The 16,489-nt window shown below is 55.2% G+C and overlaps 1 protein-coding gene across 1 annotated transcript in view; it reads left to right on the forward strand.

Moving 5' to 3' along the window:
• Nucleotides 1-16,489, forward strand: part of KIAA1614 (KIAA1614 ortholog) — a 40,741-nt gene that overhangs the window by 9,784 nt on the left and 14,468 nt on the right. Inside the window, exons 4-7 of the mRNA XM_049111960.1 lie at nucleotides 3,724-3,867; nucleotides 12,062-12,401; nucleotides 12,443-13,595; nucleotides 15,484-15,640. Coding sequence (XP_048967917.1) covers nucleotides 3,724-3,867; nucleotides 12,062-12,401; nucleotides 12,443-13,595; nucleotides 15,484-15,640 — 1,794 coding nt within the window. The remainder of the gene's footprint in view (nucleotides 1-3,723; nucleotides 3,868-12,061; nucleotides 12,402-12,442; nucleotides 13,596-15,483; nucleotides 15,641-16,489) is intronic.

Genomic DNA, 16,489 nt, shown 5'->3' on the forward strand with positions numbered 1-16,489 from the left:
ACCCAGTTAGGCTGCCCCAGAACTACTCTTGTCACCAGCACCCTGGCTCCAGCCTGTCAGTGTCCTGCAGCCCCAGGAGGAAGACGGCTGTGATAGAGCACTCTGGATAGCATCCCACCCTCGTGCTGCATGCAGTCAGGGATCCATGTCAGGCCCATCATTTCTCTTTTCCTCACTTGGGAAACTACACACAGTGTAACAGTGGGAGAGCTCAGTCCTCGGTCATCTAGAAGCTTCATTGTATATAAAGATGGAACAAATTCTGGGCATAAAAGATGCCCAGATGTATATGTTCTGTATGCTATATGTTCCCCCTCTCCGCACTGCATCCTGGAATCTGGGAACTATCAGATCTCTTTATATTCCAAATGATTTCCCTGATTGAGGTTCCTGGGATGAAAGGGTTAGACCCAGACTTGCTGGAGCTTATTATTTTAATCCAGGATTGTGATGGCTGCAGAAAGAAGCCATTCTGTCCTATTGATCTCCACCCTTGGCTAGAAGAGGAGTGGTGGCTGTCCTGACTTGAGATCTCCACCTGTCTGGCCATGAGGGGAGCTGAGGTGGGAGCTAAGCCTGTTTCCTCACCAGGAAACTGGCTTGGATGGACAGGCCAGATGGGGGCTCATGCTACCTTTGTCCTTGAAATCAGCTTGGGACATTGGTGCTTGGAGGGACAGAGGGAAGGGCCACAATCCCCATGTGACACTCCCACTGTCCCCAGCAATTAGTTCCTTGTAGGTATTGCTGCTTCTTGGTGGCCAAATATCTGTGGTGTGAACTCCCCAGGGAGAGGACGTCAAAATCCCCTCACCCAACCCTGTGGTACACCAGACCACCTGGCCAAGACCTGAACTCATGAGGTCACGGTGCGAGTCCCCCACCCCCACCCCAGCTCCCACTGTTTACCAACGGGGAGACTAAGGCCCAGGGAGGATGAGCACTCAGGCCTTTTATCCCCATGCCCTGCCTGCTGAGCTAATGAGTCCCAGACATGCCAGCTTTCAAGAGGGTAGCAAAGCTGTCTCTTCTGAGATGGAATTGCCTAAGCCCAGCCATGCACTGACTGCCCCCGCCCTTCCAAGAAACTTCTACAAATGTGGGAGCTGAGATTGTGGGGTATGGTCCATGATGGGGAGGGGTTGGCTCGAGGGCTGTGTGTGCCCTTGGCAGAGGCCAGGGCCAGATTAGACTGGAAAGCCTCCCTCAGATGGTAGAGTCTGAACCTGTCTGCCTGGCAGGGCTGGCACCCCTCGGGCAGACCAGCATGGTGCAGCGATGGATCGGGGGCGGGCAGTTAGGCTGGGAGAGGCTCAGCATCCCCTGCACTGCAGCTGCTTGCACCCCCCACCCCCCACCCCTGTTCCTCTCCACCCGGCTGGCTGGTCGGGCTGGTCGTGGCCAGGAGTTCCTGCCCTGCTCACCTTGACTGCCATCTGTGAAAGTGGCTGCCACTCCCCTCCCTACTCAACATGTTACTACATGGATGCCTTCAGGAGCCTAAAAAGCCTTACTTTTCTAATCATTGGAGAAAGCAGCTTTGTCTGCCAGGAACCAAAGCAGGGCAGCTGATGACAAAAAAAAAAAAAAAAAAAAAGAAGAAGAAGGAAAAAAGAAAGGATGAAAGAAAGAAAGAAGAAAGAAAGAAAGAAAGAAAGAAAGAAAGAAAGAAGAAAGAAAGAAGAAGAAAGAAGAAGAAGAGAAGGAAGGAAGGAAGGAAGGAAGGAAGGAAGGAAGAAAAATAAAGAATTAACAGCTCCAAGTAGAGGGAGTAGAAAAGAAACAGCAAAGCTGGAGAGACAGTTAAAAACCTGAGGGCAAGGCCAGTCCTGGCAGCATCTGGCCAGCTGCCTGGGGGCCCTCCTGCCTGCCCACCAGGTCTTGTGACAAATGCCCTCCGACAGCCGGGGAACCACAGCTGTCACCGGAAGGCTCCGAGCGCGCGGGCCCGCAGCCAGAGGCCGGCGGCTGCAGGGGCGTCTCTCGGGCTGGTAACCTCATTATCTCTGCTGTCGGAGCAGGCGCCCCAGGGAGCGCAGCTGCTCTCAGCAGCGCGTTGGAGGAGCTGCCTGCTTGGGAAGCTGTGCAAAGCGAGGCCTCTCCTGCCAAAGGAGGCTTCACGGGGCCGCAGGCCTGGAGATTCACTTTCACGTCACTCCAGCAAACCCTCCTGATTTCCAAAACTCTGCCTGGGCCCTGCCGGGGTTCAGATGCACAGATGGTGCCTTTATTGTAGCAGTTTGGGTTTGTTTTTTTTTTTTTCCCTTGGGCCCCAAAGCAAGGTTAGGTGCAAATAATGAGCAACAAAGAAAGAAAGACGAAAGCAAGCAAGAAAAGAATAGAAAAGAAAAAAGAAAGAACCATCGGCTGCTCAGAGCTTGTCCAAGGATGTCCCAAGGAGGCTCCCGAGTTATGCCATTTCCCACTCACATCTGTCACCTAGGAAACTGCTTGCTTCCTTCCCCCTCAGGCCCCTTTCTCCGGGTCACCTGTGCAGTGGGTAAGATGAGGGATTTGGGGGGCTGCAGTCTGGGATCTAGGCCTGGGTGAGCCTCTACCTGCCTGAGTTCTCTTTTTTGTGGAGCCTCCCTGGTGAGGACAGCCCCGCATATATGACAGTGAGGACAGTGAGCCACGGGGGACGCTGAAGTCACATCAAAGTGTGTCTAACTCCAGCCACAAACATTCTCAGCCTGCCCTGGGATCCAGGGATGGGAGGAAGGAGGAGACCCAGGGTGTGGGAAGGATACCAGAGGCGGTGGGGCTGGCGATCATCTGCTTTGCTCTCCATGGATGTTCGACCTTGAGCAACGTGCCAAATGTTCCTGTCTGCGGCGGAACACCCTCATCTGTCAAGCGGAGAGCACACCTGCCCTGTGCCCGCCTGGCTGGGGAGAGAGAGCTCTGTGGAGAGAGAAGGTTGGCAGTGGGAGGCTGTGGGCTGCGGTTACTGCTCTACCCTGGTGCTGCTGGCTGTCACAGCCTGCGGGACAGCTCTGAGAAAGGGCTGCAGCTCTGGATGGGCCGGGGAGGCCGCACATCTGGGGGCGGGGGTGCTGGGCTGGTAGAGGACCCTTATTATTACGAAAATCGAGCCATTTGCTGGCTTGGTGTGGGTCCAGCTTCATTTCTCTCCGCCCTGAGCCGATGCCTGACGGGTTTGGATTGGGACTGAGGCAAGCAAGCACCAGGATTTATAGAAATGTCATTCCCCCAAAGGAGCAGAATGCAACGGGCTGCGGCCTGACTCCTCATGTCTGCGGTGGGGGCTTGCGTGGGTGCGTGTGGGTGCAAAGAGAGGCAGAAGGAGAGAGGGAGGTGATGTGTGTAAAGACCATCTGGCTGGGCACAGGCCCAGTCCAACCACGCCAGGCCCTTCCCCCGTTCTCCCAGATAACTCCCGCTGCCTGCCCAGGGAAGGGACAATAGAATAATCTGGAGATTCCCCTACCCTTCTTAGATCCTCCTGGGCTCTCTGCCTCCAGACCCAGAGCAGATGTCCAAGGTGGGCTAGCTCCCCGGCCCTGTCCAGAGACCCTCAGGGCCATTGCCCTAGGCCGTGGCCCTCAGGCTGCTGCCTCTGTGTGGGAGCTGGACGAGGAAGGCTGCACATGCAGGCTTTTCCCGGCATAGCGGGGCTCAGTGCTGTGAAAGCCCTTCTAATCCGTGTTATTTTCTTCTAATCCCTCCCCCGCCCGCTCTGGCCTGTGTGCAACCCTGCAGGACCTTTGGTCCCAAGCCGGAGTCTGTGCTGAGCCACAGGCATGAGGAAGCCAAGCATCTGCTGCAGCGTGCCCGCATGAAGGCCAGGACCCGGCCCCTCCGTGCCAGCCATGATATCGTGCCCACTGTCGCCCGGGGCAGCCGGTGAGTGGGGCCCTGGCCAGACTGGCCGAGGAGGGCCGTGGCAGGGAGGAGAGGTAGGAAGGAGCCCAAATGTCGCCGCTCGCTCCTCCCTCTGGCTATGGCTCCCATGTGAGGCCCTTGAATTAATTCATTTAGTCGGTCAACACACCTTAACTGTCAAGTGTCAGACATCGAGTAGTCACAGGTGAATGACACATGATCCGAGCTCCCTGGGGGACAGATGTCACAATCTCCAGGGAGGAAGACAGGCAAACAGATCAGGACAATTCTGTGGACTGTGGGGTAGGAGAGGAGAGATGTGCATGCAGGGCAGGAAACCCCTACCACCATTCGGAAAGGACAGCAGAGGCTCCAGAGGGCCTCTGAGGGGGGGCTTGAAGGAGATACCTATCTTCGTAGGGCAGAGGATGGAGGCCGGGGTGGTGAGCAGCCCAGAGCAGAAACCCTGAGCAGAAACACCGAGTTCATGGGGGAGAGAAGAGTGGCTTGAAGGCCAGGGAGCTCAGTGGAGGCCCGTCATGGAGGCTTCCAGGCCTGCGGAACAGTTCGACGTCTCCAGTAATAGCTAGGAGCCACTGAAGGATTTTTAGCTGGTGGAGAGCATGATCACATTTGCCCCTCAGTAAAGCTGTTTTGGCTGCAGGGATGTATTTGATCTGGGGGCGGCCCTGTAATCCTGGTGAGGTGTGACAGGGAGGAGGAGGTGGAGACAAGAGATTGCCGAGAGTCAGAAGCAGGCAGGTTTACTGAGGCAGCAGAGACCCTGGAACCAGACCACTGGGTTTGAATTCAGGCTCTGCCACTTACCGGCTGTATGCCTTCGGGAAGTCTCTGTGCCTCAGTTTCATCATCTGCAGAATGGGAATTATCGTAGTACCAGTCTTACAGGGCTGGTGAGAGGGTTTTGTGAAGTAATACACGTCCGGTGTTTAGAACTCTGCTGGCGCATACTGAGCACCATGTGAGCATTCTCTCTTTCCAGTAATCCTTTAGTTAACTGGATGTGGAAGTGTGAGAAGGGGAGGCATCCAGGATGAAAACCCAGGATCTGACGGGGTATCTGGCGGTTTTGGGGGGGCATTAGCTAAGGGGTGAAGTCGAGGTCCAGGTCAGGCTTTGGAGGGTGTTGCTCAATGGAACATGCACTAGAAATGCTTATCAGGCAGTTGGATATGAGGTCTGTAGAGATGGAGAGGAGTCAGAAAGACAGGTTGGGGCATTATCCTGCTTTCATGATGCTGGGGCCAGGGGTGAGGGTGAACCCACTGGACATGAAGAGAACAAGTTCAAGGGCATTCAGACCAGCACTTCACATAGGTGGCTGCTCCTGGAGTGACACCCCGTCCCCATCATTGTGCCATTCCATATGCCATGCCCCTCAAGGAACCACTTACACTTGGACTTCACACACCAGAGCCAGTGCCCCTGGGTGGGCCTGACTTGGAGCTGCCAGCCCATGCCATGTTGAGTCAGCCCCGAAGCAGGACATCTGTGCCGTTGACAAAGGCTGTGCTTTTGCCACCATGATGGGAATGCTGGGTGTGCTGGTTTCCATCACCGAGTGGTACTAGAGGGAGCGAGGGTTCTCTGTGGAACCGGACCATATGCTCTTTGATGGGGAACACTGAGCCCGCTCGTTGAAGGCCGTGGACAGTCATGGCACCATTGAGATGACTCCAGCATGAATAGAGGGCTGAGGCCTGCCCCTGTGTTCAGTGTCATCGTGGCCCCTCAGAGAGGGGCTCAGGAGATCCTAAATCCTGGCAAGAAGTGCCAAACAGGCTACCCTTTTATTTCTACAACCGTGCCTTGTCTCCCTCCGCTTGGAGGGCACTAGTTAGGAATGGGCATGGCTTCTCTGAAGCATCCAAACTATTCTTCTCTGCATGTATATGGAGCTCAGCCCTTAGACTTTCACAGAGCCCTCTCTCTGTTCCACTTTCTATAGATCCTTAGGCTGGGTCAAGTAGCCGCAGAATAGTCAAGAAGACTATTTGCAGAACAGATGTGACTGTGTAAAGGTCCTCTTGGACACCTCCTGTTCCCCAGATTACACGAGCAGCTCATAACAACCCCAGTCACTAACCTTAAAGCACGTTCCCTTTTGTCAGGCTGTCCCCTGGCCATCGAAATGCTATAGAAATGCAAGGTGACCCACTTTAGCAGCTGCTGTGTCCAGAAAAGAATTACTTCGACTTGGCAGCCCTGGTGAATCCTCAGAGGGTGTAGCTGAAAAATCAAGGCCAGATGGCTTGCTGCAGATGCTTCTAAAGGTTATGCTTGTCAGATCGCCCTGGAGAGCCCTGCTGAGTTCACATGGAGATGCCACACAGGCCCCAGGCCTGAGTCAGATGCAGGAGTGCCCCTGCGCCCTCCCCCGCCTTCAGCCCAGAGGCATCACTCCTTCCCAAGAGCAGCTCGGTGAAAGATGGATGGGAGGGTGGGGGTAGGTCAGACCGTCTCCAGAAGGCCTCCTTTATCGTCGGTCTGGCTGGAGGTGGCTGGGGCAGGCCTGAACAGACAGGCTTTTCCAGGAGTTGAAGAGGTAGCAGTAACTGCATTTTCTGGAAGCAAATCAGTGTAGAAATGGAGCGGCTCCTGGAAACACAGGCTCTTGCCATTTTGGGGACAGGCATGCCTCAGCTGGTGTTCCTAAATACCAGGAGGGCAGAGCATGTCAGCAAGAGGCAGGGTGTGGGAGGGGAGCACCACGGGTGCTGTTGTCCTGTGTCAGGTGGTGGCTACGTTAAGACTATGGAGCTCGTGCAGGTTGCACTGATTGTGTGGTAAGGACGGCACTGTTAGAAGTGGGCTTCCAGAAAGGGGCCTTCCCATGGAGGCCTTCGAACTCCAGCTGTTGGGCCCTACAGAATCCTCTCCAAGAGGGGTGGTGCAGGAGGCAGCTGGGGGAGCGTGGCCGGTAGGGTACTCGTTTGAGGCCAAAGTGTCTTATTCACTGTGCACCTGTCTCCAGAACCCTCAGCATACCCGTATGCCCCGTTCCCAGCACTGTTGGCAGAGGCCTCTGGTTTCTGCAGCAGAGTTGAGGGTAACTTATGTGACCAAACTCTCCTTCATTTCTCCTTTTAGAACAAAGATGTTATTTCTACTTTTGGCATAAATTCCAGGATGACTCAATTCACCCTCGTGTATGTAAAAGTTAAGGTCACCGATGTGGCTGACGGCACATTCCCTTATTACCTTAGGAATGTACGGCCTTTAAAGCTGAGGCTTTCTTTTTCCTCCCCACAAAGTACAGCCTGCATCCTGTCAGCCTTGCAGGGCAGTGCCCTCTGGGGCCCGCACAGGGGTTGCTTGTGTCGGCCAGTGTACTGAATCTCCCAGGGGGCCTTTCCCTGCGGTGGGGTGGGGGTGTGCTGCAGGGGTGGGGCTTCTGCTGGCTGTGCTGCCTCTTGTTTCTGGGGGAGGGGAGGTGATGCTGTGTCTCTGACCAGAGCCTTCCTGTCCTTGGCTAGAATGCTCTGGAGAGCTGACCCAGGAACCCCTGCATGCACAGCGACCCCACCAGAGTGAGTGTCCCACAGCCCCTTCCTCAGATTGTGAGCAGCGGGAGAGATACAGGTGCAGGTAGGGTCCTCAAGGGTAAGAGCTTGAGTCTCCAGGGCTTCACAGGACCAGCAGAAAACTGTCATCCGCACACGGATCACAGGGACTTCCCTGGCCATCGAAATGCTATAGAAATGCAAGGTGACAAGCAGAGAGACCCCAAACCGTCCTCAGCAGAGGGCGATCCTAGCCAAGAACTCTGCATCTCCCTGCTGCATACCCCTCTCTTAATGCAGACCCACATTATGACTTTTGGGGGTCCCAGGCACTCTTGCCTTCTCTGCCTTCCTCCATAAAAAAAAAAAAAGTTAAAAAGTATAGTTTATGATCATGCTGGTTTAAGGGTAGTGTGTATTGGAATGTTTTCTTAGACTTAAAAATTTGTTTTCTTCTGACTTGAAAAGAAATTAAAACATTTTCATGGGTTCCTGCCAAGTATCATGGCCCATAGACTCTGTGGCTGTTGTGCCTAATGGATAAATTGGCCCCATCTGAATGTGAGTTCCAGAAAACAGGATGACAGACAACCCTGCGGTATTCCTCAAAGCAGTGCTTTTAAGTACAGGCTCTGCTCAGGTCTCAAAGTAGGCAGTTCCACTTGCTTAGCAGTAGTTCTTAAAAAAAAAAAAAAAAAGAAAAATTCCTCCTGAAGCAATGTTAATTGAGAGAAAATACTGGAGCCAGGGGTTGCATCCTAGGGCAGGGTAAACATTTAGCCAACACCTCGGTTCAGCCTCCAAGGAGCTCCCCAGTGCCTGCACTGTGGCACTTGAAGCTGCAAGATTTAGGAAGTGTTCACCCCTCCTTAGTATGGCATGGCAGGGCCTTGACTGTAGCTTTATTCTGCAGGCTCAGCATCCAGTTAGGTGACCACCAGCCCCTCCCTGTGCGATCAGAGTCCTGCAGTCTGACGTTTGAGCTTGTAGTCTGTCTGACAGCATGGGTGAGGGAAGGAGTGCCTTAATTTTTAGACATAGCTGATTCCTATAGAGTTTTGCAGAGAATCAGTCTTGAACAATTTAACTCTGACCTCTCAGAGCACCTTTTGATTCCAAAGGGTAACCTTTATGCATCATATTCCACACCCTCGGCAATCCAGACCATTCCAATCCACTAAGATTGGGAGGCTAGTCAGTGGCTTTACCGTCAAGGCACCGAGGGAGGGGATGGTTAGGAATGGCCAGTGACTAGAGCAGCCCCCGTGGCTCGGCGGTTTGGCGCCACCTTTGGCCCAGGGCCTGATCCTGGAGAACCGGGATCAAGTCCTATGTCGGGCTCCCTGCATGGAGCCTGCTTCTCCCTCTGCCTGTGTCTCTGCCTCTCTCTCTGTCTGTGTCTCTCATGAATAAGTAAATAAAATCTTTAAAAAAAAAAAGAAAGAAAAGGAATGGCCAGTGACATCCCCCGGGGCACAGTCATGTTCACCTGAGCCATACAGGCAAGGCCATTTATTCATACAGAAAGTACAGTGGGGAAGGACAGTGTGTCCAGTCCGGTAAATGCTCTGTCCATGTAGAGGCCTAGATGGCAGCCAGTTCAGTGGCCATTCTCCCCACCAGCCGGCATGCTTTAATAGTAGTTGTTAAGCATGTATGGTTTCTTCCTGATGTTATCTGAACTCCCTTCTTTTTAATTATATACCATATTTGTCCTTCTGCTGGGGTAACTGTAAACTTGGTGAGGGAGGAACTCACATTAAGGCAGCCTTTTTGAAAGCATTGCCATTCTTCTTCCAGAATCACCAAAGCATCCAATTAGAGGAAGGATTAGTAAATCCACTAATCACCAACATACATTTCATTATAAGTTGTTGGCTGGGGCATCTGGGTGGCTCAGTGGTTGAGCGTCTGCCTTCAGCTCAGGTTGTTATCCTGGGGTCCTGGGATCGAGTCCCACCCCCATCAGGCTTCCCACATGGAGCCTGCTTCTCCCTCTGCCTCTGTCTCTTCCTCTCTCTCTCTGTGTCTGTCATGAATAAATAAATAAAATATTTAAAAAATAATAAGTTGTTGGTGTGTCCAGGCAGCTTGAGCAAATTGTGCTATGTACAGAGTGCTATTGGAGAAGGGTGTCCTTCTCTGCTTGGGGAGATGAGGGTGTGGAGAGGAGGGAGGTAAGGTCAGGGAAGGCTTTGTAGACACTTTGAGGACTAGGAACAGTACCATAGCACATGAAGTATACCAGTATAGATAACCGTGTATATGGGCACACTTCTGGGCAATGGGAAAGAAGTGGCGGGTCTCTGAAATCCAGGCTCCTGTCTCTAGGTAGGACTAGACCACCAGCATGGTCAGTGTCTAGTTCTATTTTTGTGGCTCCATCTGAGGGAGAAAAAATATCCACAGCTTGCCTTTCCAGTTGCTTAGGTGCCACTCAGTCTGGAAACTGGTCTTTTGTGGCCTCTCCTTTTTTTTTTTTTTTTTTTAAGATTTTATTTATTTATTCACGAGAGACACACAGAGAAAGAGAGAGGCCAAGACACAGGCAGAGGGAGAAGCGGGATCCATGCAGGGAGCCCGACGTGGGACTCCATCCCAGGTCTCCAGGATCATGCCCTGGGCTGAAGGTGGCACTAAACTGCTGAGCCACCTGGGCTGCCCTGGCCTCTCCTTTATAGGAATGAGGAGGGACCATGTGGTCATGGCAGTGCCTTCCAGCACTAGCACCTTGTGGGTCTGTGGTGACAAATGAGTGGTACAGGTGTTCAGAGGAGGGAGATATTATCATGGTGCATTAGTCAGGTTTCTTCAGAGGAAGAACCAACAGGGTGTGTGTGTGTGTGTGTGTGTGTGTGTGTATATATATATATATATATAGAGAGAGAGAGAGAGAGAGAGAGAGATTTATTTTAAGGAATTGAGTCATGTGATCATGGAGACATGATAAGTCCAAAATCTGCAGAGTAGGCTGGCAGGCTTCAGATTCAGGGAAGAGTAGCAACTCGAATCTAAAGGCAGTCTACTAGCAGAATTTCTTCTTGCTCAGGGAAGATCAGTATTTGTGTTCTTAAGACCCTCAACTGATTGGATGAAGTCAACCGTATCGTGGAGGGTGTCAGCTTTATACAAAGTTCAAACATCTAAATGCTAATCTTATCCAAAAAATGTCTTCACTAAAACATCCGGAATAATGTTTGACCCAAGTATCTGGGCACCGTGGTACCAATCAAGTTGACACATATTTTTTAAATTCTTTTTTTCATAGACATTTTATTTTTTTAAGATTTTATTTATTTGAGAGAGAGAGAGAGAGAGAGAGAGAGATAACACAAGGGAGTAGCAGGCTCCCTAGTGAGCATGGAGCCCAATGTAGGGCTCAATGCCAGGGTCCTGGAATCATGATCTGAGCCGAAGGCAGACGCTTAACTGACTGAGCCACCCAGACATCCCTCAAGTTGGCACATAAGATTAACATGGTATGTCTATACACCAGGTAACATTTCACAGATAGGATTCAAATGCAGGCAAGTTAAGAAAAAAGGCTCCAGGAAATGATGCAAGAGGGCTGCATGAGGTTGATGAGGTAGGCAGCCTCGTGGCCCTGTAAAGGGGTGGGGGGAGCTGGGGACGAAAACAGTGAGGAAGGCCAAGCGCCTGTATTTTCAGCACAAAGACTGTGACGCGGATCCTGTGCCCCCCCTTGGGGGATGGTGTGACAGAGCTGTGCTCCAAGAGGACCAACAGACAGACAGGAGGCAGGATAAGAGGCTGCGGTCCAGTGTGAATCCCAAACATGGAGCAGGAGATTGATGGGGAAGCCACTGCAGGGAAAAGGAAGGGACGAACAGACCTTACTTAGGTAGCCTTTGATTAGGAAATGCCTGGAAATTCAGGCCACCTGGCTCCAGGGGCCCTGGTGTGAGATTTGTGTGGGTGTTTTCTTGAGCTGAGCAGCACTTGACCACCACACAGTGTCTCCCAGAGCAAAGGTTGGTGACACAATGTGATGACTCTTCTTAGCACAGTGCTTGTCCTCACAGCATTTCAGAGTGTGTGTGAGCGGCTGAGGAGGGCGGGAGAAGGTGGGTGCTGGAACAGACAAGATGGGGAGTCCAAGGAGAAGCACTGGTGTCGGTCTGTCGAAATTGTGTCTGAGCAAGATGATTAGGAACCCTGAGTGGGCAGTTTCGGGAGCAAGAAAGCTTAGAAATCCTGACTTGAGGCCCCACACAGTCTCTGTAGAGACATAATTCACTCTTCCCATTAAACTTTTATAGCAAATCCAGCATTGGGACAAGTCATCCCTTACCAGATGCCCAAGAATGCCAGGCTCACTTCCTCTTAAATGTGTGCCCTAGTGCACGTGTGCCTACGTGCGCGCACCCCCCCCCCCCCCCCCACTATGAGGACTTCGCTGTCATCCTTCCGTACATCCTGTGTTCAACATAATGTTTCATCTTGACTCAGGCTGAGCCAGGCAACAGGAGGAAAGCCAAAAGTAAAGAAGATCCTATTGATTTGGTTTGGTGCCCAGTCTCGGGATCAAGATGGGCTTGGAAGTGCCCCGGTTTGCTCCCTGCCTCCCCAGGCCCCGGGTGTGGGTGACGCTGGAGCGCCGAGGGCAGCGGTGCCCCCGGGCCGGGCCGCCTCTTCCCTCTCTGACCTGTCTCCTCCCGTCCTCCCGTCAGAGACGACCGGAGCAGCCCCGCCCCGGACCCGCGGACGCCCCAGGCCTGCAGAGGCAGCCCCCAGAACGGGCACACGAGTGACTCCTCCAGCGGGGAGTCCAGCAGCGGGCGGTGGCCCAGGCGCGGCGCCTCCCCGTCCCGCGTGCGCTTCGAGGACGAGTCGGCCCGCGACGCCGAGTCCCGCTACCTGGAGCGGCTGCAGCAGCGGCAGCGGCCGGCGGCCTCCCGGGGCCCGCCGCGCTCCGAGCCCGACCTGGGCCGCTACGGGCGCGGGGGCCTGGCGCGCTCCGACGGCGCAGGGGCGCTCGGCCGGCTGCTGGGCCGCCTGGAGCGCGGGGCGGTCCCCGCGCCGCCGCCCAGGACGTGCCGGGCCTGCGGCAGCCGCACGGACGCCCCCGCGCAGGCGAGCCCCGACCCCAGGGCGCTCCGGGAGGCGGTGCAGGCGGCGCAGGCGGCGCAGGCGGTGCCCGCGCAGCCCCTGAGCTCTCGGGGCTCCAGCGCCCCCTCGAGGCTCCGCCCGCCGAGCCCGGGTGCCACCCGGCAGGGATCCGGGAAGCGCACGCCGGAGCCGGAGCCGGAGCCGCGCCGCGCCGCGAGGAGGCCGATTCTGCGCCCGACAGCACCGACACGTCGGACGGCTGCAGGACCGACGGCGAGGAGGCCGGGCCCTCGCGCCCCAGCCGGGCCCGCGGCCAGGGCCGAGGCAGCAGCCCGCGCCTGCGGGGCTCCAGGCCTCGGGGAGGCCCCAGCTGGTTGCGGAAGGCCGGCCCGGAGCTGCCCTGGGGCGCTGCGGCCCCGCACCACCTGCCCGGGGTTGATCACGCGGAGGGTGCAGCCGAGGTCAGGGTCAGAGAAGGCAGGGGACAGGTGCCCGAGGGGACTCTGTCTCCCAGGGAAGACGCCTTCGCTAAGCCTCCTGTCCCGGAATCTAAAAGGCCTTCCCTGGGGTCCCAGTGGCAGCCTGGGCCAGCGCTGGGAAATCACTGGGTCCACCCGGTGGATTCCTGGGCTCCGGGCAGGACAGCCTATCCGCCCGCCCCTTCCATGAAGCGGGGACCGGGGTCACCGGGCAGACAAACCCCAGCTGCAGAAAGCCCAGAGTCTCTGGAGACCATCTCTGCTTCCTCCCTGCAACAGAGCCACGCAGAGGCCCCTGCCCTGCGCCAGGCCCAGCAGCCAACCTCTTCCTTCTCCCCCGAAGCCTGGGTGCCAACCCCTCCATCTTCAAGGAAAGTCACCTCCCCGGTGTCTCACAGGAAGGCAGCCCTGGCTGGGCCCCGCAGGCTGAGTGAACCCGGAGAGCCTGCGGACACCCCTCTGCCTCTTTCAAGAAGTGTGATTCCCAGGACCTGTGAGCGCTCCCCTGCACAGACCCAGCCCCACGGCCCCGCAGTCAGGCAGCCCCTGCTGGCCCTGTCCACCAACAACTGCAACAACAGCGTGCCCCCAGGGCCGCAAGAGTCCTGGGGAGGAGCTGTCCCCGAGGGCAAGGCGGAGGAGGGCCCCTGTAGCCAGGAGAGCCGCAGCACCACCGGTAAGCAGAGACCCCGGGCCAGGCGCTCTGAGCCCGCCCTTGCTTTTTATCTGAATCCGTGACATAGCTATATGCGCACTCCCGACAGCCTCTTGGAGCCCTTCAGAGCAGTGGCAGGTGTTCTGGAAGCTGCGGGGTCTGTGGGCTTGGCGGAAGACGACTCCACATCAGCCTGGTCGCAGATTAGCCAACTCCTGCTGGGGAGGAGAAGGCAGAGAGGCCGTGAGGCCCTCCGACTGCGGGGGACCCTGAGGTGTCAGGGTCTGCGGCTGCTGGAGGCCTGGGCTTTAAGGGAAGTTTACTACCAACAGAGCAGGAATGATACAACAGCTCCAGATTCACTATTTGCTTAAAGCAGTAAATGCCTGATCATCACAGGATTGAGGCCCTTTCCTTCAACATCTTCGTTTCATTCATTCCCTCTTTCTTTCGTTCAACACTGAGCACCTGTTAAGTGCCAGGCCCCATACCAGGCACTGGAGGTGGGGGTGGGGATGCATAAGTGAATTTATTCAGCAAGAGTCCTGCCCTTGACACCTTCTATGGGCAGTAGACGTGCTGTCTGGAGGACCCAGGGACCAGGGGGCAGAGCCCTCCGAGGCCCTCAGCCCTCCTGGGCAGGCTTGTTGGCTTCAGCAGGAAGGGCTGCAAAAGGGTGTAGAGGGAGTCAACTCTGCCCCAGAAAGAGATCCTTGTATTGTGGGCACAGCCTGGGCATCAGCGGCCCTAAGCTCTGATCCTTAATGCTGTGATCTGAGGTGAGTAACTCGGCCATTCACTCTGAGGCAGAGACAACAGGTCTGCCCCCGTAGCCTACCCTGGCGTGTCCAGCACTGTGACAGGCCTGGGGTCGGGATGGCTTGGAAACACAGCGGAGGACAGCAGAGAGCTGATAGGTTGTGCTGACCTTACTGAAGACGTGGGTGCCAAGCACCCTACGCCCTGGTGTGTTGGCCACCCCCTCTGGTGCACACGGGGACACAGACACCTTTCCTCTCCCTCCCCTGCTGACAGGAGCCTTAAGAAAGCAGGTCGCGCCCTGGGCCACCTGCCCCGTTCTAAGGTGTGCTTTCTGCTGTGGGGTGGGCTCTAGGCCGGCTGCTGGCCGCCGCCAGCCACTTCCTGGGGAGCTTCTATTCCGCCAGCCGGTGGCCTTCCTGGGCCACTTGGCCTTCACCTTCTCAGTCTCCTCCTCTCATCAGCCAGGAGGTCCCGGGCACACCACGTAGGCCTTTTGTGCTCCGGGCTCTTCCTCTGTAACCCGGGGTCATAGGAGAACCTATCTCCTAGAACCCACGGAATGATCTCTGTAGAGGGTTTAATTCATTGCCTAGCACGTCACAAATGCTCCAGAAATGGTCCTGTCGTGAAAGCTGTTAGGTATTTCAACCAACAAGATTGTGGTTTCCATCCCAGGAATGCAAAATTTCCCCGTTCCCAGCTATGTCTCTTGCTATAGGAGGGACGTGACTTATCGCCAGCAGCTCCTTCATTGTAGACATTTATTGATCGTCTGCTGTGTACCAGTTGCTGTGCTGGGGTGATGGGTACAGCAGTAAACAAGACCCCTCATGCCCACCCTGCTTTGTGGGTGTCTCACCACTGCCTCCATTGCTCTTCTGGGGCTCCTGCTGCTCTTGTTGGGCTTGTCCCCACCCCTGACCATGACCTGTCCCGAGGCCTGCCAAGCTGCTGCTTTTGAGGTGCGGAACGGTATGGGGTGGGGGCGGTCACTGTCATCCTCCATCCACGGGTCGAGGGCCTAAGGGGCTTTCAGGGGTTCACAACATCAGCTGGGAAGGCTGTCAGAGTTGCGCAAATTATCTCACATTGTTTCTTTTTAATTTCGGGATGGCGTAGTGACACGGGAGGGCTGTGGTTGTTGCAGGAGGAGTCCAGGGCTTTCTCGGCTCGGCAGCTGTTGGCACTGTCAGCTCCATGAGCATCACCCTCTCCTTGACCTCAGAGGAGCCAGAGTCCAGCCAGGAACCAGAGGGAGACCTGCCGAGGACAGAGTTGAGTTCTGGAGGGCAAGTGTCATCCCGGTGAGTGACAGGAGCAAGAGCCCTGACTGCAGAAGGTGGGAGGCTAGGGGTGCTGGGTGGAGAAAGAGACCCCACTGGCATAACTAACCCCATGACTCCCAAATCCTTAGAGGATTCCTAGACTTATTCCAGGCATGGCACCTTAATACTCCTTTCCCAGCCTGATGTACGTGCTGATTCATTCACCAAGCCTCAAGCTCCAGGTACTCTGCTGGGTGCAGCTGACCAGACAGTCCCCACCCTCAGGGTGCTCCCAGGATGGGGCTGTCTGCGAGGGCTTGTTTCTGTTTCAGGGCTTGGAAACAAGCAGATACTGAGGAAACAGCCTGGCATTCACCTTTCCATTCATTCTCTCCTTTAGCACTGAGGGTCGGAGTCCTTGCCCTGGGTCCCCAAAGCCTGGGTGAGCCAGTGCTCTGGCCAGGACATTCTTTTCTGCACTACACACCATTCCCAGTGACACCAAGAGCCAAATCTCCATCTCTGGCGCTGTGTGTTCCCCAAAACACCAGATCCCTCCATCTGGTTTCCCCTGGCTTCTCCACTAGGGTGTCTCAGAGGCCTTGATGCACCTGCTTCCTCAGGTCCCCTTCCTGGCAAACACACCATCCACACAATGCTGTACCCACGATGGCATGACCTCGGCCACTCTCCTCCTTCTGGCCTGATCTGCTGGCATGTCCCCTCCGGCTCCTGCATCCCCCTTTCTTGCCTTTCTCCTGGTCTGAGCTCCATGACTTCGGACAACTCCAACACCCCCATCTGCTCTCTGCCTTCACTCTCGTTCCTACACTTCCTTCTCAGCACAGCAGTCAAAGATATCTTTTTTAAACTGCCATTAAATTATGT

The sequence above is a fragment of the Canis lupus genome, chromosome 7, assembly GCF_003254725.2.
Source record: "Canis lupus dingo isolate Sandy chromosome 7, ASM325472v2, whole genome shotgun sequence".
In the NCBI taxonomy this organism is placed as follows: Eukaryota; Metazoa; Chordata; class Mammalia; order Carnivora; family Canidae; genus Canis; species Canis lupus.